At 38.3% G+C, this 26,235-nt stretch overlaps 2 protein-coding genes across 9 annotated transcripts in view; both read left to right on the plus strand.

Annotated features, from left to right (window-relative positions):
* Positions 1-7,740, plus strand: part of RBBP5 (RB binding protein 5, histone lysine methyltransferase complex subunit) — a 938,867-nt gene extending 931,127 nt beyond the window's left edge. For 3 of the 8 annotated variants that reach the window (XM_083359227.1, XM_083359228.1, XM_083359230.1), the window contains one exon: positions 7,321-7,740. The gene's annotated coding sequence lies outside the window, so the exon portion shown is untranslated. The remainder of the gene's footprint in view (positions 1-7,320) is intronic. The other 5 variants (XM_083359226.1, XM_083359232.1, XM_083359231.1 and 2 more) reach the window with 5 other exon arrangements.
* The window catches only part of PIK3C2B (phosphatidylinositol-4-phosphate 3-kinase catalytic subunit type 2 beta), a 103,790-nt gene that overhangs the window by 16,573 nt on the left and 60,982 nt on the right, over positions 1-26,235 (plus strand). The window contains exons 2-8 of the mRNA XM_083359217.1: positions 4,821-5,827; positions 8,859-8,959; positions 10,023-10,177; positions 12,405-12,525; positions 22,781-22,892; positions 23,917-23,996; positions 24,402-24,465. Coding sequence (XP_083215343.1) covers positions 4,907-5,827; positions 8,859-8,959; positions 10,023-10,177; positions 12,405-12,525; positions 22,781-22,892; positions 23,917-23,996; positions 24,402-24,465 — 1,554 coding nt within the window. The 5' untranslated portion in view covers positions 4,821-4,906. The remainder of the gene's footprint in view (positions 1-4,820; positions 5,828-8,858; positions 8,960-10,022; positions 10,178-12,404; positions 12,526-22,780; positions 22,893-23,916; positions 23,997-24,401; positions 24,466-26,235) is intronic.

A 26,235-nucleotide genomic window follows, 5' to 3' on the forward strand; every position in this document is an offset into this window, starting at 1 on the left:
TTCTATGGTCGGCAGTTCCTCTTTCTTCCAATATTGACCTATCAAAAGTCTTGCTGCCGTAACTAAATTCAACATCAACTTGGAGTCCACAACTGTAGCGTCGACCATTATTCCCAACAAAAAAAATTGCGGACAAAACTTTATCCTCCGCTTAAAAATCTTCTGCATATTCCACCAGACTTTTATCCAAAAAACCTTAACCTTCTTGCATGTCCACCATATGTGAAAATATGTTGCATCTTCATCACCACACCTCCAACATTTAGGCTGGTAATTCGGATACATACTTGCAAGCTTTTTAGGATCTAAATGCCATCTATAAAACATTTTGTAAAAGTTCTCTCTTAGATTTTGAGCTTGAGTAAATTTTACATTCCTCACCCAAATCTTTTCCCACATGTCCATTGTAATAACTTCCTGAATGTTTTGGGCCCATTTTATCATACAATCCTTAACAAGCTCTGTTTCTGAGTCAATCTCTATCAGTGCAAGATATATCCGTTTGATATGTGCTGGTCCCTGATTTCTAATTTGCTTTATCAAATTTTCATCAGTCATTGCAAATCCATTTTTCTGGTCTTCTTTCCACCTGGCCCGTAACTGAATATATTGAAACCAAGTTTGAACAACCTTCTCTTCTCGCAAGAGACTATATGATTTCAAACACCAAACATTCCTTTCCAGGCTTAAAATTTCCTTGTACGTAGTCACATCATGTTTGAAACCAGCATGTATATTTTCTATTGCGTGTTTTGGAATTGCCCACAATGGTATCTTGCTGCTTAACTTATGTCTATACTTCTTCCAAACTCTCAGCAATGCCTGCCTTAAAATATGCATCCTAAACACAGTATCTACCTTCTTATCATACAACAAATATGCATGCCAGCCAAACAACAAATCATGGCCCTCAAGATTTAATAACCTCGGTTGCGTCAAATTAATCCAATCGCTTATTCCTACTAATGCAGCAGCTTCATAATATAGTTTAAAATTAGGCAATTTAAGGCCACCTCTCTCACGAGTATCCTGCATAATCTTAAGTTTAACTCGTGGCTTTTTCCCTGCCCAGACAAATTTATTGATACCACGCTGCCATTCCTCCAAGTTAGAATCTTTCTTAAGAATCGGTATCATTTGAAATAAAAATAAAAATTTGGGCAGGACATTCATTTTCACTGCTGCAATCCGTCCCAACAAAGACAATTGCAATTTTTCCCAACTCTCCAATTCTTTTTGAATTTTCCCCCATAGTTTTTCATAATTATTTTTATATAGCTTTGTATTAGAGGGCGACAAAATCACCCCCAAATATTTAACCCTTTTAACAATCTCAAATCCAGTTAATCCTTCTAAGAGAGCCTTCTGTGAAACTGTCATATTTCTAGCCAAAATTTTAGTTTTCTGTGTATTTACTTTAAATCCAGAAACCTTCCCATATTGTGTTATTATCTCCATCAGGTCCACAACAGAGTTCTCTGGCTGGGTCACTGTAACAACCAGATCATCTGCAAATGCTCTCAATCTATAGTCCTGATCTCCAACTTGTATCCCCTTAATTTTTTCCGAATTCCGAATCTTAACCAATAATATCTCTAATGTTAACACAAATAACAAGGGCGATAACGGACACCCTTGCCTTGTGCCCTTCTCAATATTACATGCTGCTGTCAGGCTATTGTTAACTATAATTCGGGCAGTTTGTTTTTGATATAATGCCCTAATCGGTTGTAAAAAATTTTCCCCAAAATCCATTTTGTCTAAAACTTTCAACAAAAATTGCCAATTCAATTGATCAAAGGCCTTTTCAGCATCTAAAAAGATTAGCGCTGCAGAGATCTGGTTGTGCCTTTCCAAAAACTCTAACACATCAACTATATGTCTCACATTATTTTTCATTTGCCTACCACTAATAAACCCCGTTTGATCCCCATGAATCACCTGTTGCAGAACCCTCATCAATCTATTAGCCAAAACCTTAGCAAATATCTTATAATCTGTATTTAAAAGCGATATCGGTCTGTAATTTTTAACTTGAGTAGCATCCTGGTCTTCCTTCGGAATCAAAGAGATGAAAGCTGTTCTCCAAGACGGTGGCACCTTTCCCCCCCTAAGATTAAACTTAACCCTGTGCAAATAAAACCCCAGTTAAAATAAATTAATCCTCAGCCTGGGCCAGAGAGCTCAAAGAGCCAGGTCTTCAGGTCCCGGCGGAATGAACGGAGGTCGGGGCAGTCCTCAGTTCCACTGGCAGCTGGTTCCAGAAGGCAGGCGCCCCCACTGAGAAGGCCCTATCTCTGGGCGTTACCCGCCGGCAATCTCTTACCGGTGGGACCCTGAGCAGACCCTCCCAGTGGGAGCGCACTGGATGAAGGGCACTTGATGCTGGCAGCAGGTGTTCCCTCAAATACCCCGGACCCAAGCCATGTAGGGCTTTATAGGTAATGACCAGCACCTTGAATTTCACCCGGAGGGCAACATGTTGGCTTAAGACACAAAAACCTGGTTTATGTACCACACTAAGCCATAAGCCATGGTTTATAAACTATAATTTCTGGTTCATATAATCCAGGGGTGTCAAACTGCTGGCCTGTAGGCCGGATGCATCATAGCAAAAATGTGCCCATCCCATTGCCGGCAATGGCAAAAAAGTCATGATATATTGTGACACATCACGTGAGATTGTGAGTTTGACACCCTTGATATAATCCCTTAAACCCAAACCACACATATCATACTATGGTTTGATTATACATAATTAAATATATGTTGTTATTATATATTCATAAAGCATAAGCTTTAGTTATTCTGCTTTGTGTAGAGCCGCACCTTACTTCACTTTGCTTTATGGATTTTAGAGGACATCACAGGACATCACTTCTCTTTGGCGTTGCCATATTTTGTGCATGTTTTAGCATTTGTTGCCTTCATTTGCCCAGCTGGTATTTTTTTCCTCTAAATCTTGAGCTGTTAATGTGTTGCTGTGTTACTGCCTAAGAACAGTGTTAACAGAATGTTAAGTGGGTCCTTCCTTTAATGTTAATCACAGCAACTATGATTATTAATTAAGTGCCTAGAGCATAAATTGATGGAATATCTTGACAAGGCTAAGGAGTTTACACTTTCATTGACACCTGCAAAACAAACCAATTCTTTCAATCCTTGCCAGGCTTCCCATAAAGTGTTTTTAACACATGCTTTAACAACTTCATCTCATTTTCCATTACTACAAATTGAGCAACACATACATATATTTACATTTTCAGATGTGCTTATTTATCTGCTATTTATTTCAGTGTTATTCTCTGCAAAAGAAGTTGAAAGTGCACACTTGTTCCCCACTTCCTTATATTTACAACAATAATATATACGTCTAGAATTGAGGCTTCAGAATACTGATTGAGACCACATGCTTTTGCTAGTCCTCAAAGCAGGTCTGAAGTTTTACAAGTTATACAATGGAATTTTATTCCATTTTTTTATAGTGTATAATTTCTATTCTTCCTTGAAATGACTGGAAGGTTTTATACAGATAAAAAAATAAATAGAATTGAACAACATAAGGCAAAATTTGAAACTGAATTATTATGTACAGATGATGAACATGTGATTGCTAAAATGTATAAATTTCTGTTGAGATTTGAAATGGAAGAACGTGTTAAAAAGTACATGATAAAATTGGCTAAGAATCTGGTCATAATGAATAGATCAATGTTAGAAGACTGAAATTCACACTGTGTTCTAATTTAAGAGAGAACTTTCATAAAAGGATGTATCATTGGTACGTATGATTATAGAAATTATCTAAAATATAGAAAGGTGCTTGGGAATATGTAAAACATGAAGGGAGTGGCATAGTGGACTTGCAAAAAATAAAAAATGGATACAAATACACATCATGATGCAAATAATTTTTAAGATTACCGTAATATTCAGATGAAAACAGACCTGTTTTTATTGGATTTATGAACAGTCAATTAGAAAAGACTTTGGGGATATTGGTTTTGTATATGGCAATTGCAGTGAGACTATTGTATGCACAAAAATGGAAAGACATTAAAATATCCACAATGGAGTAGATTGTGAAGATGGTGGAATCTGCAGAAATGGCAGAGTTGATCTTTTTGATCAGGAATAAAGCAATAAGTACTTTCATAAAAGACTAGAAAACTCTTATGGACATTTTGGTAAAAATGGGAAAAATGAATTGGTGATTTATGGTTTCAAGCATAAAATATTTATTCAGACAGTATAAAGTTAAATTATGGAATTCAGTTTTTCAAGATATGATAGCAACTTGAAAAGTTTTTAGGAGAAGATTAGATCAATTCATAGAGATTGAAGTATATGTTATGGTAACTATTTTTATGCACTATATCAGAAAAAATATGTCTCTGAACTCTGGAAATATAAAGAGATGGTGCCTCTGTAGTCATTGTTGATGGCATTGAATCTGAATGTGCAAACTACTTTGCTTACTATTCAATTCATCTATGGTTGAATCAATAAATACTTCTAAGCTTTTTTTCTCTTGCTAGTAAGCACTTAAATGTCTACTATATCTTGGGATCACATACCTTACCATATTCTGCAGGAGAAACCTATAAACTTGAAATACTTGATGAATTACTGAACATGAACATAATAATTCAGGATTGGTTTCCTAGGAGGGTAAATATTTGTTGACTGTTTGGTGATTGTGATAGCCATAGCAGCATGTTTTCTCCAGTGCTGATCAAACACATGAAAACCTTTCAGTAAAGCAGACAGATATTAATGAAACTCTTATTGCCATGTTCTTCTGGTCTCTTCACTTGCAGGTGGCTGGTGGCACAGTATGCCTTTGTTCCTAAAACCTGAATTGAGCATCCAGTAGTCCCTGGTTTCAGCATTAGTTTTCCAAGAGATGTCTGCAACCAGAGGAAATGGAGAGCACTGGCAATCTTTGGAGTCTGTGGGGATTAGCCGTAAGGAGCTGGCTCTTGCAGAAGCCCTGCAGATGGAGTATGATGCCCTGTCCCGCCTGAGGCAAGACAAGGAGGAGAACCAGACAAAGCAAAACACTGATCAACCTCTAATTTCTTGGGATGATCCCATTCTGGATTACAACATACCTGCTATAAGGAATGACTGCCGTAATATTAAGGTCATGCGAGGCCTCTCTGGCTCAGACTCAACTCTCAATTATAATTCGCTCTCTGACCAAGAAGTTTCAAGAGCTTTGGGGACCAACACTACCTCATCCAGATTGGTGCCTGAAGCAGAAAGTCAACCTTGGTTGAAAAATCCTCTGTCTAGTGACTATTTGTACATCTTTGAAAGCACAGGGAGAGACTTCCTCGATGATCCCCTCAATAGTACACCTTGCCAGCACAGCAATGATGGTCGGTCACCCAAGAAGCTTTCTCCTCCCCCACTGCCACCTCGTATTACCATCTGGAACACCTCTGAAGCAAATCAAGCTTCCCTCAAAGGACCCCAACCCAATAATATCAACATGTTCTCCTCATCTCATGAGAGAGCTGATGGAAAGTTTTTAGGTCGTAGAATCTCGGAGGAAGACCAGTATAGCACAGTAGATTATGATGGCATCAATGATGCTATCACCCGACTCAACCTCAAGTCCACTTATGATGCAGATCTTCTGAGAGAAGCCACTTGGAGTTGGAAGGAAGGTAGAAGCATTTTTGAGAAAGAAAGCAGTGGGAAGCCAGTTGCTCGCAGCAAGACCATGCCTCCTCAAGTCCCTCCCAGGACTTATGTCTCCAGATTTGGTGGGTGTAAGAATGCTGCTCTCAACAAGAACCGGAGGATATCAGCAGATCCAGTAAGACCATTTCATGTAAACAAAAAGATTTGTGTTTAGGGATTCTGAGTCCTTCTGCCAGAATGTGGTTGAGAGCATCACATAACCTTCTTAATGTTCTATATCTCTATGCTTTATGTATGGATATTCAGTTCAATTCTTTTTTTTTGGAGGTAATAAAAGAAATATTTTTAAAACTATTTTTAGTCTTCTAAATCAATCCATGGGAGTTGTATCATGAACGACTCATAATTTATAGTATTTCTGCATCAGTTCTTAGGGCATGAACAATATCTGTTCCAATAAATCATCCAAGCCAACTGCAATTCTACCAGTTAATATAAAATTAAAGAGACTCTCTTCCAGCTCCATCATTTGGCAATCTATAATATACAATTGAAAATAGATAAAATTGCCATGTAATCCATACAAGGTAGTTCACCAGGACCCTACTGAAATAACAATTTAAGTTTCTTATTCCAGTCTAAATGTTGGCTCTGGAATTCACTTCCCACTTGTTTGTTTGGCTGCACCGAAGCTTGACACAATATATGTCAGCAGCCTTAACTGTTTCCCTTGGAAGGGAAGGACCATATATGTCAGTGAACCTATTTATATGATCCACACAGTGGCACTTCGAGGAAAGGCAGTGTCCAGTTAAAACGCCGTGAAAAGAGGAGTTCGTCCTGGCTGTTTACTATTTCCAAAACTACGTAACAGTCTGATATTTTAGAAATAGAATGTATTTAAATTGCTACCGTATTAGCACACAAGTATCAGGAATACTGTGTACAATATATGCCAGCATTTTCTTTTCACTACTTTTAATAAGTATGTTACAGCAGCATTCGGAGGAATAGGAAAAAAATTCTTTAGCCATGAGTCATGGGAAGTATTTTTACCAGTTCATATGGGATTATGAGTGGACAGTGTCATATTTTTGAATATAAGAGTAAATGAGAAATACCTCTGAAACATAAAGGATATAAATACAAACAACTCCAAACTTTTGGGGATTAACTTCCTGTGCATCTAAAAATGGCAGAAGCTTGCAAAGATCACGTAAGTCATTCTCTAATTTTGATGTACAAAAGAACATTAAGACTGCCCATGAATGCCTATTGTGTTCTGTGCCCACCTCCCCACATTTCTCTGTCTATTTAATGGGTTAATTGCTCTGACAGTGGATCTTTTGTTTGCTTTGAAGAAGTGAACGGAAGCCCTGGGTCCATGTGTGCATTCCATTTGGTTGAGCTTGGCATTCAGTGTTCTATCCCTACTTCTCTCTCATCCAACTGTGACATTTGGGAAAGAGGAACAAAATGAAACATTTTGAGAATCCTTCTTTAACCATTGTTCTGCTTGGCTGGGCTTTTAGTTACAGTATTATGAGGTTTGGGAAGGTTTTTTTATTTTTAGTTTAAAAGTTACACAATATTTATTTATTGAATTATTGAATTATTGAATTATTGAATTATTGAATTATTGAATTATTGAATTAATAATTTAAAAAGAGCCTTGGTGGAGCAGTGGGCTAATGCCTCCTTAAGTAACACCAGCTGCCTGCAATTAGTGCAGGTTCGCATCCCACCAGGCTCAAGGTTGACTCAGCCTTCCATCCTTCTGAGGTAGGTAAAATGAGGACCCAGATTGTTGGGGGCAATAAGCTGACTTTGTAAAAATGCCGCTTGGGGGGGGGGGGCAAAAGCCCTAATAAGCAGGTATATACATAGAATGAAGGCTATTGCTAAGCACATTGTGCTTTAGATTGTAAGCCACCCTGAGTCTTCGGAGAAGGGCGGGATATAAATGGGATTAAAAATAAAAAAAATAAAATAAAAATATACCATCCTATTCCCAAAGGACTCAAATATACTCTGCCCCACCACATATATAACCGGAAGGAGTCTGAAAATGCAAATGTAATACCTATGCTGGATACCATGTGCAATCTTTATTTAATCTATAAAAACAATCATGATATGTTTATTCAGAAGTAATTGCAGACTGAAAAACAGAACTTGTATATGTATCTGAACAATTCTCATCTGAAAGAGAATTTTGAGTTGAAATTCAAGCCTTATATCGTGTAGAGCAGGGATGTCAAACTCGCAACGTCACGTGTTGCAAAGTATCACAACTTTTTTTCCATTGCCAACAATGGGGTGGGCGCGGTTTCACTGTGACGCATCCGGCCTACAGGCTGGCAGTTTGACACCCTTGATGTAGAGTAAATAGTAAAATCTTATTTCTGCAGTAGTCATTGGAAAAAAAACCAGTGCACTTACAATTCATTACAAATGCAAATCTTCTACATCTTCTTTTTTGCTACAGATATATTATAAGCTGGGTGAGTGACTTTGAGCCAGTCACACACACTCAATAAATAATAAATAAATAATAAAGCCTAAGGTCAAGTCATATCCTGACTAGACATTGGATCAGTCCATATTAAAGAGCCTTGGTGGAGTGGGCTGATGCCTCCTTAAGTAACACCAGCTGCCTGCAATTAGTGCAGGTTCGCATCCCACCAGGCTCAAGGTTGACTCAGCCTTCCATCCTTCCGAGGTAGGTAAAATGAGGACCCAGATTGTTGGGGGCAATTAAGCTGACTTTGTAATAATGCCGCTTGGGGTGTGTATGAAAGCCCTAATAAGCAGGCATATACATAGAATGAAGGCTACTGCTAAGCTTGTAAGCCGCCCTGAGTCTTCGGAGAAGGGCGGGATATACAGTAAATGGAATTAAAATAAAAAAAAATAAAAAAAAATAATTCTCTGATCCTCACAATTTGTAAGCCAGAAAAAAATGGCAAAAACTTTTATAGCCTAATAAGACCTTTGTTAACTTAAAGGGAAATAATTGTGTTTATGTTATATATAAAACAAAGCCAAAAGTTGCTCCTGCCACATTCCTTGGTATATCTTTAACTACTATGTAAAATAAATGGTTTAGATGCACATGGGGTGAGAAATATATACTCAGAATTTTAATTTATTGATGGTGGTGTTTCGTTTATTTCTCCCTACTCCCCATCCACTTTTGGAATCAGGGCACTTCTCGGCATTATCCCGTGTCCAGTGGTTATGAACTATTTGAGGTGTCTGAGGAAAAAGACGAAGAGGTTGCTGCATTCTGCCATATGCTTGATGTGTGAGTACCAGCCTATGATAGAAAATAACTCCTCATAGTGCCTTTCCTTGCCTTTTTCTCTGCCTAACATTTCTTCTGCAATCAAATTGTGCTTGTGTGTGATTTTCTCTGTCTGTCCATGTAACCAATGACCTAATCATGTAGACCAATTTATTGCTTAATTCTTGATCCTTTAAACCAAAAACATGCTTTTGGTTTAAAGATTATGTTAGATTGTATTTAAGTAACTGCTTCACTGAGCGGTATCTTAACCTGCAAGTGATTGGATGAACCTAGGGGAGATTCTGATTCCTGCCATAGTTCTCAATCATGTAGGAGTGATAGAGGAGAGAAGGCATTTGTCCATATAAATCAAGGAACTGAGGAATGTCACAAGTAAAATTCAGTGTGTTACCATAATAGTTCAGTCTGGTGCAGCTTCATTCTGTGGTTTTTAGTCTAAGGGAGACACTGTTTTCAGAAGGAAGTCAAACTAATATCTTTGATAGACACTTGCTCTACCTGCATGAAAATCTTTCTGTTTTGCTATCCTTTTACAAAATGTAACCATTTTTCTCTCCATGGTGTTTGTCATTCTTTTTCAGCATGTTTAAAACTAACACCTTGTCTAGATTAGCATTAACAGAGTCTACATTAGCACTAACCTGCTCTCTGGGGATCCTCAATTGAGTATTTGTGGAAATAATAATGTCCCAATATTTTGAGTCACATAATTTCAGTGTTTAAGGACTAATCCATTTCCAGGCCATACACACATTTATGTGATTCCATGGTGCATTGGAAATGTATGGTGTATTTAGATGGGAGTCTCAGACAGGGTGTTAACACAATTATATAGTATCTTAGAAAAGATGAAAAGAACAAATGTGAAAACCCAATTTAGCAAAGTCTTAATATCATGAATTAAATGATATGAATTAAAAATGTGGAACAAATGAGAAAATTAAATGCAGATATTTTTAAATGATGAAAAAACCCACACAAAAGCCTATCAGCATGGCACATAATTATACTTATTATAGTAGTTTATATACTAATTGTACCCATTTTGTCTTGTCCACAGATTGAGATCTGGCTTTGGTACCAAGGATTACTCCCTCACAGGTTATGTCTGGAGCACTGTCAATCTAAGCCCTGAACATCTTGGCCATGGGATTAGCTTGAAGGTGACCGTAGTTTATGATAGTCTACAAGAACCTCTCACATTCACTTGTGACTGTAAGTTTTTGGCTTGTAGTAGGATTTTTCTTCAATCTGTGCCAGTAGTGAACATGAATGTATGTATCATGAATCATAGTCTACCATGCTTCAGCATATTTGTATTTATATTATTCTTTTGTTTAATGAAGCCAGGACTTGTACAATTACTTTAGTTTGATCTAGTTAAGCTAAAAAAAACCCATTTTTGTTAATTACAATCTATCTGCACATTAAAATATACTTTACTTATTGATACTATTATAGTATTTAATCTGAAATTGCTGAGGGTAGATTTTTACAACAGATATCATTTTCCTTTTCAATAACCGAAAGTCTATCTAATGTTTTTATAAGTTATTATTTGGCTTTCCTAATTCATTCATTTAGAGCAGGGGTGTCAAACTCAATTTCATTGAGGGCCGCATCAGCATTTCGGTTGCCCTCAGGGGGCTGGGTGGGTATGGCCAGGGGTGTGTGGCCTACTGGGTGGGCGTGGCTAGAGTGCGTATGGCCTACTGGGTGAGCATGACCAGCTCTACATCATTCGCATCAAGGGTGCCTATGCGGGCCTGGACAGGAGTGGGACAGATCTGAGGGTCTCTGGTGGAAGGAGGGTCTCTGGGCCAGGGCCAAGGCAGTGGGGGCCATTCCCTCACTGTTTCCAGGATGGCTTCGCAGGCCACATGAAACCACTTTGCGGGCCAGATCCAGGCCCCGGGCCTTGTGTCTGACATGTCTGATTTAGAGGTTTTAGTCTGATAGCATTAGTGGGCTGTATGGAGAGACATTGACTCTGATTCTTGCACACTGGATAGTACACTATATATTTTATTGGGAGGATATGTAGTTGGATGAATCTCTGACTTAGTCCTGCACTAATACTTTCTCCTTTTTAACTCAATAAACTAATTAGCCATTCTCTAAATATGAAGAGTCATGTTTTCCAATAAAACCAGTTCTACTTGAAATGCAATTCTTTGTTCTTCTTTGGTGATCCATATATTTCAGAATTTTCTCGGGCAATAATTTTCATCTTTTTAAGGCAAGATTACTAACTGAATTACATCTGATGAAATGGGATCCATTTCCATTTCATAATGTAAATGTGTTTTATTTTCTTTCTGAATTTCTTAGGATATTTTTATCCTGCAGACATGTTAGTTTATGATTCATGCCTTATCTTCTGGGAACTCTGGGGTTTGTTTTTTGTTTTTTTGTTTTTTGCCAGAGGGAAATTGTGGTTAGGACCATGCCAAAATTTCCAGCTTTCAATTAAGTATCAAACTAGCATAGAATACTTATTTTTATAAATTGGCCAGATTTGACTATTTGGTGTCTTGCCTCATCAAACTATCCCTCTTCCTCTTTTCCTTTATTATTTTTTGTTAGGAAAAAATGTAATTTAACTGCTGAAATGTGTTTTTTTAAGTCTGTGACCTTTTGTAGATCCTAATTTATATTTTAAGATTTATGCCAGGCTCTCCCAAGATGACGCTGTTTAGATATAATGAATTATAACCATTCATCATTTCTCTCCTGTTGTCCCTACCATGCGCACCTACAATTATAACTTCTGTAATTAGCATACAGCACAACAGCCACAAATAATAGGAACTAAAGTCCAAAATTTCTGAAACATACTAGAATAACTATCTCTATAGAAAACTACATACAAATTATTTTTTTATTATTCTACTTTTTAGAATTGACAAATTTTTATTGTCTTGGACACTGATCTTTTGACTACAGTCATGACTCCACTAAAAAGAATATAAAATAAATGTAGGTAGTATCTTTAGTTGGATACCACATCAGTTTAAAGGAATAGATGCTTTGTTGCCTTGGTAAGCAGGAGCATCTAGCTGATCTTGGTTGATCTAAAGAAGCCAGGTTAGTCCTGGTTAGTATTTGGATTGAGAGCCACCTGGAAATTCCAGGTTGTTGGTTAGAAGAAGAACAGGTACCTATTTCCATAATATTGCCAAGAAAGCATAGATAAGTAACCATGGCTAACTCAAGGACAGATTTATTTAATCTTTTTTATATGGTTTATTGGTGTCAGTTTGCATTCCCATGATGGAAATGGCACGAATTCTTCACTGATGCCAGAAGAAATGGAACAAGTGGAATAATTACCGTATGTCTAAAAGGGGATGATAGATATGAGGAATTCCATGGAATTTTTGCCTTGGAAATCATTATGCTGACTATTCTTTCCTTTCCTCCCTCTTGCCTATCCTTGCAGGTTCCTCCACAGTGGACTTACTCATATACCAGACCTTGTGTTACACTCACGATGAATTATGTGACATTGATGTGGATGATTTTGTTCTCAAAATATGTGGTGTAGAGGAATTCCTCCAAAAGTGAGTGGTAATATAAAAACTTAGGTTGTAATCAGTGGAATTTGGTTTTGAATAGACATATGAAATATTGTCATTGGCCTGATTATTTTTGTTTCTGTTTTGCCTTCATTATCATTTTTATGCTTTAACCAGTGAACAGTAAAGAATTAACATGACAAGGATTGCTGCTTTAACTGTCTTTATAACTGTCATTTCCATACTAATTGTTTATAGCGTCTTTTAACATCATCTGCCTATTAACTATGCCAAAGTAACAGTAATGAAGATAGGTTTTATATTGCTATGCAGGTGGCCCTTGACTTACAGCCATAAATAGGACTGGAATCTTGGTGTTTGAGCAAAGCAGTCATTAAGCAAGATTTCATTGACTGCTTCACTTGAGGACTGGCATTTCCTGTTGCAGTTGTTAAGCAGTCTTGCAGATTGTTAAGTGGACAGAGTCCCAGATGAGTGTGGAATCTCTCAGGATGGGAGGCTCAGTACAGGCCCTGTGGGAGTTCTGTCCATTCAGAAGCTTAAAATTGTAAAAATTCAAGGAGGATTTTTAGCTCCTGAGTAGAGAGAGTACTTGCATGGGCTGTGCCAGGCCCCAGGGCCTCCTCCACCCCGCTCCTTGAGGCACTCCGTACTTTGTACCCTAAGCACCCTACCTCTCTATTCAGGGTCTGACAATTCTGCTTGGATTTTGGCTCCCCCTCTTCTCTGGGGGTGGCCTTAAAGAACAGCCTGGTGAAGGATGTCAGTTCTTTGCCTTTTTGGATTACTGAAATCCAAGCAGGCAAGGAAGTGAAATCGTTTGGCAGGTAGTTTGTTCAGCCAGCACCCAGAGGGGTATTGGCGGCTTGCAAGCTTCCCTGCCAGCTTTCCCATTGACCTTCTGTGGAAGCCAACAGAGAAGAATGTATTGCGGGGTGCTTGGCAGCTAGTTACAAATGTGAACAGGTTGCCAAGCACCAAGATGACAATCACATGACTGCAGGGGATGGGGATGTGACATTCTGTGACAGAGGGGAAGTACTTTCGAGGTCATAAAGCACCATTTCCTAGGCCATCTTTAATTTGAACTGTACTTAATTGAATGGTCATAAATTGAGGACTATCTAGTTTGCAGGTGTTTACGTATTTCTTAAGTTACTTAGCATAAACCCACAAAATCATGTGTTAGACTTCTGAAGACTAAAAGTTACGACATATTATAGAAAAGCTATGATTTGAATTTGTTAGTGTTTCCATGACATTAATCCAAATTACACAGCTTCCATGCTGAATACTCCTAAAATACTCTGGAATTATTTTAACATCGGTAGTGTTGTGTTGAGGATATTTAAGTTTGCATTTTCTAAAATAATTTGGTCTACAAGAGATATTAGTTGGCTTTGGAAAATACAATTAATGTTCGGTTTAGGAAATGCAGGCTTAGTAGGAGAGCTATTTCAAGACATGCTGTGACAGCACTGATGCTTAAATACATTAATGTATGAGTCAAATAAGATGCTTGGGGAAAAAATCCACCTTCAGTTTATACTTTAAAATTTGAGCAACTGCAATATATGGGATGTCTATGGAGATTCTTATCCAGGTCATACTTGTTCCAAAGGTGCTTTTGCTAAAAGGCAACTGGACTTTTTTGTAATACAGTATGTGGGAAATCTATAAATTTCTTTTTTTGCAATCAAATAATTATAGCTAAAAACTGGGGCTATTCTGTTTTTTTGCATGTCCATTGACAAAGATAGTCAAGGGATAGTTAACGATGCTGGTGTGCAAGCAGAGAACTACTGAAACTTTTTTTTGGTTTCTTAGTTTTGTTTCTAGCAAGTTTTGATTGATAAATTGTGTCAATCAAAAGGAGACATGAATATCCTCTTACATTTTGTTTTTGAACAACAGAAATCACTTCTTTTTCATTTCGTTGGAATGATGTTGTTTTTTTAAAGTAAATGGAATAATGAAAATGCCATATGTTTTCAAGGGAAAATCAGTAAACATCCTGATTGGTGAACTGTCAGTCAACTAACTAGGAGCTAGTATTCAGCAGACCATTTAGACCAATCTTCAGTCTTTCTTGACCTTGGTATGCTGTATTTCTAACCAGACAAATTACTCATTTATACACTGAGACGTTCAGAGCAGCCTTGTAGTTTTAAACTTAAGAGCTTGTGGTCCAATTACAGCAGCTGAATATGCAGCCTGGCAAGAGCAAACTGATTATTACTGAGACCAGTTCATTAAGGAATGGTCTCTAAAACCACAGTGGTCTTAGGAGAGAACCATTCAGTACGTCAGAGAGAGACGGAGAGCATATGCACTAAAAAGAAACAAACCTCCCAACTTCTGCAATTATGGGTAACTGTGACTGTTTTTTAAATGCATTCTTGTGGAAGTCTACAACCATCAACATGACTCAAACTGAAGCCTGGCTTTCTCTTCATTGGTGAAAGGCAATAAGTGGATGCATGCACATATATGTGTGCCTAAATGGCTAAGAGATCTCAAGTTATCACTGTGGGAATCACTTAATGCATTAATACATTTCAATACACATTTTGAGCATTGGAAATATCTCATGGATGCCATCAGTACTGAGGCTTCTTGTAGAAAGAATTGAGTGAGCCATTGTAGAGGAATAGAAGAGTGTCCTGGACTTTAAGCCAAAGGAATAATAGAAATTCTCCCAATGATTTCTTACTGAGATTTTGAAATACTATTTTTACATGGTAGAGATATAATAAGCTATAAGCAAAAGAAATCTTCCTTTTATGTAACATCACTTAATTAAAAACAGAAGCAAAAGATTTGCAGCAGCAGAAGAAAAAAAGATGACACTGCCAACCTAGAACCCACAGGCGCCTCTTATTTTGTTTTGATTCTCCTTCCAGCAAAATCTGGCACCGTATTTATGGAAAGGAAAAGCCCTGTTTTATTACTGGATTCCATATCATAAAGGAGGGGAAGAAGCAAAGATGCTTTTACCAACATATGCCTTCCAGATGTGTTGAAACTACGCTTCCCAGAATTCCCAGTCAACATCTGCTTTATTGGCTGAGAATGGTAGGATTTGTACTACCATCATTTTAGGAAGGCAATTGTTGGGGAAAACAGCTGTAAAGTGTACTGCTGTATGCCCATCTTCTTGCTGTTGCAGAAGCCATTAGATGACAAGGCATTAGGCTGGGACTAAAGAGATCAGCTTAAGTCCAAATCTCTGCTTAAAATGGTTCTTGGATCCCTCCTACATATAATGTCTGTCTGATCATGGCATTGCTCTCTTACTGTTCTTACTCTGATATTTTATTCTTTCCCTTCTTGCAAATTTGGAGCTCTAATTCATTCTTCCTAGATTAGCCTTTTTTATTTTTGTGTTTTGTGCTATGCTGAACTACAAACCCCATCCCCCAGTCAGCCTGGCCAATATTCATGCCTGCTTAGAGTAATGGAAAATGCACTTCAATAAAGCAGAGTACTAGATTAGGGAGAAATGGTTTAAAATGACCTTTTTTTAGTCCCAGCTAGAGGAAGCTGTTTGTTTTACTCAGATACACAAGTAATGATTAGATGCATCCATTACCAGGGGAAATTTGAACAGTGAATTTTGCTTCCTATTTTACAAAATGGCAGTATACAACCTGTTACTCACTTGCTAAATTGTGATTTTCGTATAAGACGGTTGACACTTTCTCCTCTGCTTAATGCAAGGGAAACTGCTGTCTATCGTGCTTGTATACAAGGGCAGCTTTGTTAGCCTGCAGGGAAGGCATCCTTCTGCCTTCCTTTTCTTGCCTAAACACCACCTCACAGAATCCTTCCCATGTGTGGTGCCTTATGCCTCTGTCAAAAGAGAAAAAAGCAGCAGCTTTTGTATTTGAAAACTAAATCATGTTGGCTGTAGACTGCCATTTATTGTCCCTGTTTTGAAGGTCAAGCACATTAATCTGTACTTTGTGGGTGTTCCTTGAATACTAATAAATGTACAAATGCTCAGTGTTTTTTAGGGAGACTAAACAGTCAGTCAAAGCTATGTATGTATAGCCTGTAAAAGCTGTTCCTACACCACTGTGTGTGCACACGCACATTGAAATGAGCTGTCTTGCCCCTTCTCTGCCCTGCCACACATCCGCCTCCTTGGCAGGACACTGAGTGCCGGATGAGGAGAGCAGAAGTTCCTTGTTGCCCCTCCATCCACATGGAAATAGCTTTGATGAGCTGGTATACAAATGCCCTGTTCTATTAGCAATGCCCCAAATGATCCTTAAAAAAACATGTTTTTCCTAAGCTGTTCTAGAATGTTTTGCTTAGCTTTAATTTTGTTCTCACTGCCTAATACAACCTTGAGAAGGATTAGCAAAGCTGACAGTAGATAACAGCAATGATTCACATGCCTTTCACCCTAAAGCTGTTTTGACCTGCTTAAATGAGAGTTGCAAATAATGTAGTGATAATCAGCCCTATGATGTGGGTCAACCCATTATTTATTTATGTATTACAACATTTCTATCTTGTCACAGTCAAGTGACTCTTAAGGATTAACACAGTATAGAAAAAGTGCTGAAAGGATCCACAGTAGGATCAATATCAGCATGAAATGAAAAGAACATAATGATAAAATAGCAGCTCAGTAATAAAAGAGGCCATAAATACCACTGAAATGGTTCAGTGTACTTAGAATGCTCTCCAGAACAGTTCTTTTTTCAGCATCTTTCTCAATGCAGTCAGGAAGGGGGCAGCCTGATCTCCACCAGGAGGCTGTTCCATAGAACCAGTTACTGGTACTAAGAAGCTGAAAATCTTGGCCCAACTCCCTTTCCCTCCTAAAAGTGGGACATAAGAGGAGTTTCTCCCTAGAGGACCTGATAGGCTGGGTTGACCCTGGTTGGTCCAGGTGGTCATACCTAGGGCCCAAGCCATAAAGGGTTTCATATGTTAAAACTGGTAGATTAAGCCTAGAAGCTAATTGGTCTCCAGTTCAGAGTCTGTAGCAAAGGGACTTCCACCAGATGTTTCTAGCTAGCATAAGGGCAATCTTATCGGATGGTAATTAAAGCATGAGTTTCTGTTAGAAGATGTTCTTGCTCCTTGTAATGGTGCAACTAACGTGCCAACTGAAAGTCACAGTTTCTACCTGTAGCAACCAGAGCCATGAATCTAAAAAGATCCAAAAGTCATGAATTTGTTCTATCAAGGGTAATTTCTGCCTGCTCCAAGCTAACGTTTGAGTTGATGGAAGACCTCAGTAGACAGGTAATGCCTGTTATGTGGAAACTCATCTTCAGTCAGGTCTGTCCCATCCAGATCCTGGGAATCTAACCTTTTCCCTATAGCCCAAGGGGTAATATAAAGTCATTTATGATTAGCATACTGATGACAATGCATCCCATATTGCTGGAAAACCTCACCCATCATATTCATGTACCTGTTTAGTAGCAATTTAGTAAAATATTATGGTTCATTGTATCAAAACAAATAAGGCACCAACAATAAGACAAACAAATATTCCCCTTCTTGCTGTCGAGCAGGGTGAGCAAGTATTCTGGTGTTAGAATACTTGCTCACCTCAGTGGAGAAATGCATGTTAAGCATTTTCTTTAACCAGAGCAATGTCATGTAGCCTCTCTGTCATTGGCACAGAAATGTATAGGAAAGAGTGAATGAAAGGAAATCTTCACTGTCATGTGACCCCTGAACTATAGTTCCCACATCCTGGTAGATCCTGCTGCTGCAAATGCATTAGAAATTATCAGAGGCAGAATTTCCTGCTGATTTTTGGCAGGAAATAATATAAAACAATGGGGAAAAGTTATGCGAAATGTCAAGTAAATTTAACTTGACAAGAAAGGGAGGTGGTTTGGCATGTACAGATTCTCCCCAATAATGGGAGGGAAAGAAGGCCCCCTAACTTACACTCACTTTAAATACCCTCTCAAATACTGATAATAAAACAATAATTTTAAAAGACTGGCACCTGATGGTAAAAAGCAATCCATCTCTGCTTTAAATGATCCTTGCCCTTCTTGTATTTCAGCCTGTATAATAGATTTTTTTTTTGTTCGCTTGTTACAATAATGTATGGTGTTGATGGCAACATTGAAACCAAAGGCAAATTATAGCACAAATATTTTGAAGTGAATCAAATGATTTTATCTACCAGGTGTTAAAAATAGTCTTCCCAGCAATCCTGCAAGTGCTCTCCCAGCTCTTCCTCACACAGTGGAGATTGGGTTGCCCTGAACTGGGCTGCCAGGCAACACTCATAGGACACAATGTTGCTCACACTTGGCTATCTGCAGGGGAGCACCCGAAACAACCCTCAGTTTCCCCCCCCCCAAAAAAAAACCCAACAGCAACCCTCCTACCCACCCCTATCCCAACCTTGGAGGAGAGGCACCCACTACTCCCTGAGCCCAGCTAGATCTAAGTAATACACACCAGGTATATAGAGCAGGGGTCTTCAAACTTGGCCCTTTTATGACTTGTGGACTTCAACTCCCAGAATACCTCAGCCAGCGTGCCTGGCTGAGGAATTCTGGGAGTTGAAGTCCACAAGTCATAAAAGAGCCAAGTTTGAAGACCTCTGATATAGAGGGATACAAGGCTTTGTGCATAAACTAATTTTCTGAATAGCTGACCTCTTCTTTCAGACAGCTGTCCCCAGGGTAACTTTGCTGCAGTTTTGGCTTAAAGCTTAAGCAACAATTTTATAGCTTCTTTTGCTTACTCAGCAATTACCAATAAATTGTTTTTATCCTCAAAGCAGAAATGCTGTTGCATATACCCCTTTAGAGTATTCCAACGTTGAACACAGATGAAAGGGAAGAATGCCTTGTGCATGTACAAAATGTTGCCCTCATCTTACAAAATGCATTAACAGCAATATTGAAAGATAAAATGAGAGAGTGTTGTTTTGAAAATATATTCTAAACAAAGGAACAGTGTATTCTGTTTTGTTTTTATAAAATGTTTTTTTGGGGGAAACATTTGAAGAGAACCCTGGGAAATTGACAACTTTCTTCACCGGCTTTTAAGCAAATATTTTTTTAGTGAGGAAAAGAAAAAAGGAATAAACATGGTAAGACATCGTAATGGGGACATCATAACTCAGACATCTTGCCTGTTTCCATAAATCTATGTAACTGTCATAATTCACAACCCTGTAATGCTGCTTAAATTACTTGTGATGCTTTTTTTCCACAAGGACTACCCAGTTAGCATTCTGCATAGCCCAACATGTAGGAGTGATGTTTTCCTAAAATACAAGTCAAACTGCATATCTTGTTCTTGGAAATACAAGGAATGCTTCTTCCTGATCTTGATTTAGTTGAAAACCCAGATTTATCACAATATTTAAAGTTGCTCTTAGCTACTAAGTTTTCACCTGCAATACTTTTTTATTGTATTCAAAAACAAAAAGTTAAAATACAAAACTCCAGAATATACACATATGCATATTGTGTATGTTTATATGTGTTAATTATTTTAATGTACTTTTTTCAGTGTTTTGTTTGTTTGTTACCTGCAAGACTGAAAGTGTGGTGGCTTAAATGTACATATCTTGCATCTTTTCCTTTTTTGTTAAGATTGTGCCCCTATAGAGCAAGCTAATAATTCAGTTGGCCTGTGATGAATAATTTTTGTCTTATGCATTCCAGTGTTAGTATTAAAGGCAAGGGTATATGTAAAAATAGATGTTGTAATATATACAAATGCTTCTTATCAGATTCTAGACCTCATCATTTCCCCCACTATTATTAAAAAGCAAATTCATGAGACTAAACTAGATTTGAAATTGATTTGCTGCTAATTAAAGATTGTCCTTGACTTACAACCATAATGAGCTTGGAATTTCAGTTATAAGTCATTGTGCTCCTAACTTGAGGCACCATGTGCCATGAGGCATGATTTATGACCATTTTTGCAAGCAAGTCACCACAGTCATTAAGTGAATTACTGTGGTACCTCAGAACTCATCGTTGATTGCTTTGGGGAGGTGCAATGAGTACCAAAAATGATGAGTACCAAACACATTTTCCCATAAGGAATAATGTAGTGACAAAACAATTGACAAGTTCTAGCTTGTGTGTCAAGTATCAAATAAACTATGAGTACTGGGACAAAATTTTCACATCAGAATACATTGAGTATCAAATTCGGTGAGTTTCAAAGCAGTTTAGTACCAAGATTATGTGGTTGTTAAACAAATCCAGCATATCCAATAGGCATTTTCTATCAGAAAATGGCAAAAAATGTCACAAATCGCAGAACACATGATCACAGAACACTGCAGCAAGTCATAAATGTGAGATAATTACCAAGTGCCCAAACTACAATCACATGACCATGGGGGAGGGAAGGTGGAAGTCATAACTTCAAGAATGGATTGTAAAAGTCCAATGTAACTTTGAATGGTAGTTAAATGAACAGTTGTAACTTGAGGACTACCTGTATTTGGATAATTGGGAAAGAGCTTAGAATCTGGAATGTAGAAATTTACCTAATAACGGATAGATTTCCTTGGATATCTTGTTATTTGGCCTGCTCTAACAAGCAACATTTATCCTGAATCTCTGGCAGGAAATCTTTGATATTACCTCTTATATTTGATTATTTTACCCTGCCCTTTGGGAGCCCCTTTTATTACAGCTGGTCTAAAGATGCAGGTTTGGACTTCCCATCAGTTGTCCTTGAAATTGGATAAATAAATAAACAAGGAAATAAATTCATATTCTTTATGAAAAAGCATATGCTAAAACACTGTTGTCCTTTATTATCAATGGGCCGAAGCAATTCTTTCTCACTTCCCCAAATGATCAAAAAACACCCAGGGAGTACATGTTTGGATGATCTTACAATAGACTATCTCCTTGCTTCTGTAGGATGCAGAATGATTGTGGGGCGAAGTACCAGTGGAGCAAGGCAAGGAGAAAGGACCAAAAGCCCCTGGTGCCTCCTTTCCAGCCTTTGGATGATAGATGGGCAGTCCAGAATTACATACATAATAATTAGTTGAGTCCTAATTCACTGTGTCCAAGAACAGAGGGGCATACTATGTGATTAAAATTTAAAAATTATCTTTTGAAGCAATTAGTATATGTGAATTAAATGTTACCAGTGTGTCAAATGAATGTTTCTTACAAGTCTGTTGTAGCACTTCCTTGAAAGAAAATACTATTCTGGTAGCACATCTGACATTTTAAAAATCTTCTTTTCCCAGACTTTGAGTTTTGTTTTATTCTGCTTTTCTTTCTCCCCTTTAGAAGCAACACACCCTCTCTTTCTCTCCCCCCCCCACCCCTGACAATCACTTTTTTGTAATGACAGCTGTGCTGGATGGGCAGGCCAGGATGTAGGGTGGAGAGAGATAAGTACTAACTTTCCTTTTAGACTAGGAGGTAAAAGGACCAGATGTCCTGTTACAGAGACCATAGGGTGACCACCCCTTTCCTCCAGAGCCCTTCCAACCATTCATTTTTCTGGAAGAAAAACTAAATAGGCCACATAGCCTGTCTCAGGTCTTCTAAGTCAGCCTGATGTCTTTGATAACTCAGAGCAGAGGAATGGCTTTATTATTAGCAAATTCTGTGATTTCTATACAAAGAAGGTATCTTATTCCTGTTCTTGTCCATCCCCTTAGAGAGCAAAATGACTTGGTCTGATCTTAAAACGTAGGTCAATAGAACAGTAGGGTGTTGTATTAAACTTTCTATTCCTAGGCTTCATTTAATGCAAGCAGAAGCTCAAAATTTGTTTCCAGGACTTCATAACATTTGGTTTTAGCAGAAGCATCTAAATCTCAAATTATTTTAGTAGATACAAGTGTCAGGGAAATTGTGGTGTAGTCATCTTTGGTTTCATGTTCCTTTTTCTGTCAGGTTATTTTAAATCACATACTACTTCTTTATTTTAAATCACATACTACAAAAATTAAACCAAGTATCTTTTCTTTTTAAAAGGCACGTTTTAACTGCTATGTTTTTTTTACTGGACAATGAAAAACTGTGTGTGTATCATTGCAGAAGCAACATGGATTATGTAATTTGTTTCACTTGTGTTCCATTGCAGTTAGAAGTTACTTTACATAATTCATGTCAAAATTTGCACAATGGGATCATGACCTACAGTATATCTGGCACCTATGGGTAGGCCACTATAAATCTGGTTAATAGGAATTTTAGAAATCTTTGCTAGTGGAATAATCTCAGTAATATACAAGGAAAAAAAGTCCTTTACTTACATTTTCTATATTTATTTTTTATCATTCCAGCAAACAGCCACTAGGAAATCATGAATATATTCAACACTGCAGAAAGTTTGACATAGATATCCAGTTGCAACTGATGAAGAGGAAGGCTGTTCGCAATGACCTGGCTAGGACGGTAAATGTCTGGCTTATGAAAATGAAAACAGACTGACAAAATTGTTGCTTATCCATTCAATCAGTCAATGTATATGGCCAGTTATTTTACAAAAAAGGGATCTGGGTGGCATATAAGGGTTAAAAACAATTGACCAACAACCATAATATCCAAGGTCACTAATACAACCCAACTCATAACCACCAGAGCTTGTCTAACCATCTGCCCCAAATTACCTGAGGGAACAGCCAGGTCTTTAATAGCTTACAAGTAGCTAAAAGGACTGGGGCCATCTGGATCTCCAAAGGGATGTTGAGCAGGTGCTTCCTCAGAGAAAGCTTTACTCTGGGGTCCAATAAGATGACATTATCTAATGAAAGGGTCCTGAAATATGCCCTCCATGCTAGATTAGTGAGTAGGCAGACAGTATGGAAATCAGGTTGTCCTGCAAATAGGCTGGCATTATGCCATGCAGGCTTTATAGGTAATGACCAGCACCTCCTAGAAATCCACTGGGAGCTAGTGCAGTGGTGCTATTATATAGGCCTACAAAGAAACACCAACAGCTGCAGCTTTTGAATGCTTTTCAGGTCAATTGCACAGTAATCCAAATGGGAGTTTTACTAAGGTATGAGTCACTGTGAGCAAAGCCTCCTGGTCCAGGAATTGGTGCATGAGATAAACCTGTACAAATATCCTCCTAGACATGCCTACCATTGATTCTTCAAGCAGGAGACATGAGTGTAGGAGAAGCTCTAAGTTGAACACTAAGATGAAAAATCTCTGGATCATCGTGGGGAGGGGTAGTGGTTGGGGGCTTTAAAACTACTTGGTCTTGCCAGGGTTAAGCAGAAGCCTTTAATCCAAACCCCAACACCCTCATGGCATTGGATAAGAATCTTGATGGCATCACCTGGCTGCCTCAAGGCAAAGATTTACGGTTTCATTATCGAACAGTAGCACAGGCAGCTTTGCAGCAGGCAGCCTTAGCGAGTGTAACAGAGAGGTGTTGAATACTATTGAGCCACTGCCTTCCTTAATGTAGGTGAATGATGACCAAAGCCCTTCTACACTCAACCACTATGTTCATCTCCAGGAGAGGCCAATCAAGCAGACCATCACGAGGTAAAACAAATATGAATGAAACTGCAGTGTAGTTTGCAGAGAAAATATATAAAATAGAACTTTTGTGGACTGTATAGGCTAATATCAAATGACAAAAAGACAGATAAAGAGACATAGCACTATTTGAGTTCTTAATGTGGGCCAGCCATGTTTGCAGGCCATATGGGGAAAATCTGGTAGGACATATGGCTAGCACGGAAATGTTCCATGTTCAGAATGTTCCATGTTCAAATATGGCTGAGAAAAACTCATGACTGAAAACGTGAAGAATTGCCAATCAGGACAAACAGTTCTGAGCTAGAAATGTACATGCAGGCTTTGATTTGACATAAATCAATCCTCCACATGAAACAAACTTTTTTCCATTTTCCATACTGAGCTGATCATTGTTGCTTCTTCCTATAGGCAGGCCCTGACCTTTCTTTTTGATACCTTCCACAATGAGGTGGATGCATTCTTAGCAACTGAGGTAAGATGGTAGTCTTCAGATTTGGGGAGGTGGGAGGCAATATCTTGATGGCAAGCTCAGTTTCAGGAAATGGCAAGCACATTGGACCCTCTCATGGCTGGATAGGTCAGTAGCAGTTCCACAGCATAACCTCAGAGCCCTGTGCGGAAATCAGAGTGGTAAATCTCAGCAGCAGAGTAGCAGCTGTTGAGACCAAATGGTTGGCTTGGGTTGATGCTGCTACTACTGCTATGTTTATCATCCTCAAAGTAAAGGGCATGGAGTGGAGAGGTTGCCACACATGAGTAAGTTTCATTGTTGCTACCACTATTAAGGAGCCCATCCTGACTGGGTACTCTTGAGATCTTGCCAGATTTGGTGCTAGTCTTGCCTGAATTATGCTTTTTAATAATATTTTGAAGATCGTACTTTGCTGTATTATTTGATGTGAGTGATTGTTGCTAGAAATGTAAGTATTATATTTTTGTAATCTCTAGGATATGACATTACCCATTCAAAAGGTCACAATGGGTAGCCTAGCAGTTCTTCACCCCTTCTAAGCTACTCTCATCTCTAGTTTCCAACAAACACCTCATTGTAAGGCTTACAGTTTTCAGAATTTGTACCATTGTGTTTATGTTCTTGCTTCTTGGCAGAGCTTGTTTGAATAACAGCAGAATAAGAAGTTTCTGGACTTTGTTTATTAATTTATTATTCAAATTTGTATAATCGCCCATCTTAGTGTTATATAATAAAGATATGCAGCCTTTGGGGGACTGAATGCGACATTCAGTCTTCCAGAACATGTCTAGGGCTGCCTGCCCACAGTAGACAGGTCTAGAATGCATGAACAATTGTAGTACGTTAGTCAGCCCCAAGGTTGGCTCTTGAAGAAACATATAGTACACGCTTGCAGAAGAGGTGCATCACTGTTTGGGCAGCACCAGTAAAAATTAAAATCAGACATGAACAATGAGAAGACAGCAGCTGAACCTGGGCTGCCATGGCTGTATTTTAGTAATGGTGGGCAGGATGGATATAAGAAACAATGGGTGGTAAAGTGGCAGTGTGCAAGTGTTGCAAGAAGGTTCTCAATATTACTGTGCAAGATATTTCAACATAAAATGACTGATTCTCATTCCTGTAATTCATAGGTTTACTGCTACATTGGTGGCACATTTGTAGAGCCCAGAGGCTCCATCCAGGCTTTTGGGGATAAGGGGGCAGGTACCTGCTATTTATGGGTTGCACATCTCTATTATAAAGCAGTATAACACCTGATACCTTCTGTGTGCTTTGCTTATTCTTTTGAAGATACCAAAATAGCATTATAGTAATAAAACAAATATGTTTTGTGATAATGTGAAGAAAATAAGTGATAAACATATTTCACCCACTGTGGTTTCCTCCAGTCTATTCCCCTACATCTCATTGCTCACAGTTTGTTTTATTTCCTTTCTGAAACTGATTAGAGAAGGGTGTTTTTAGTGCTTCTTTAATGGTACCATGTCTGCTTATAAAGATAGGCATTTAACACAGTTCTTGCTCAATCTACGTACATTTTCCTCATTCCATCTTGACTACTTTATGGGAGTCACAAGTTGGGGCTGTCAGCATAAGGGTGCTTGGGATAGCAGCCAAGAGGCTGTACTACATAGCAGTATGAACTATCAGTCAAAAGCAGGAAAAAAGAAAAGAAAAGAAAAAAGTTGGGTGTGGAGAAGTGAGTCTCAGGTTCTATTTTTTACAATTGTCAGCAGAGCACCATAAGGTAGAAAGTTCCTCTTTGTT

Source organism: Vipera ursinii (assembly GCF_947247035.1).
Source record: "Vipera ursinii genome assembly, chromosome: 3".
NCBI classification, from domain to species: Eukaryota; Metazoa; Chordata; class Lepidosauria; order Squamata; family Viperidae; genus Vipera; species Vipera ursinii.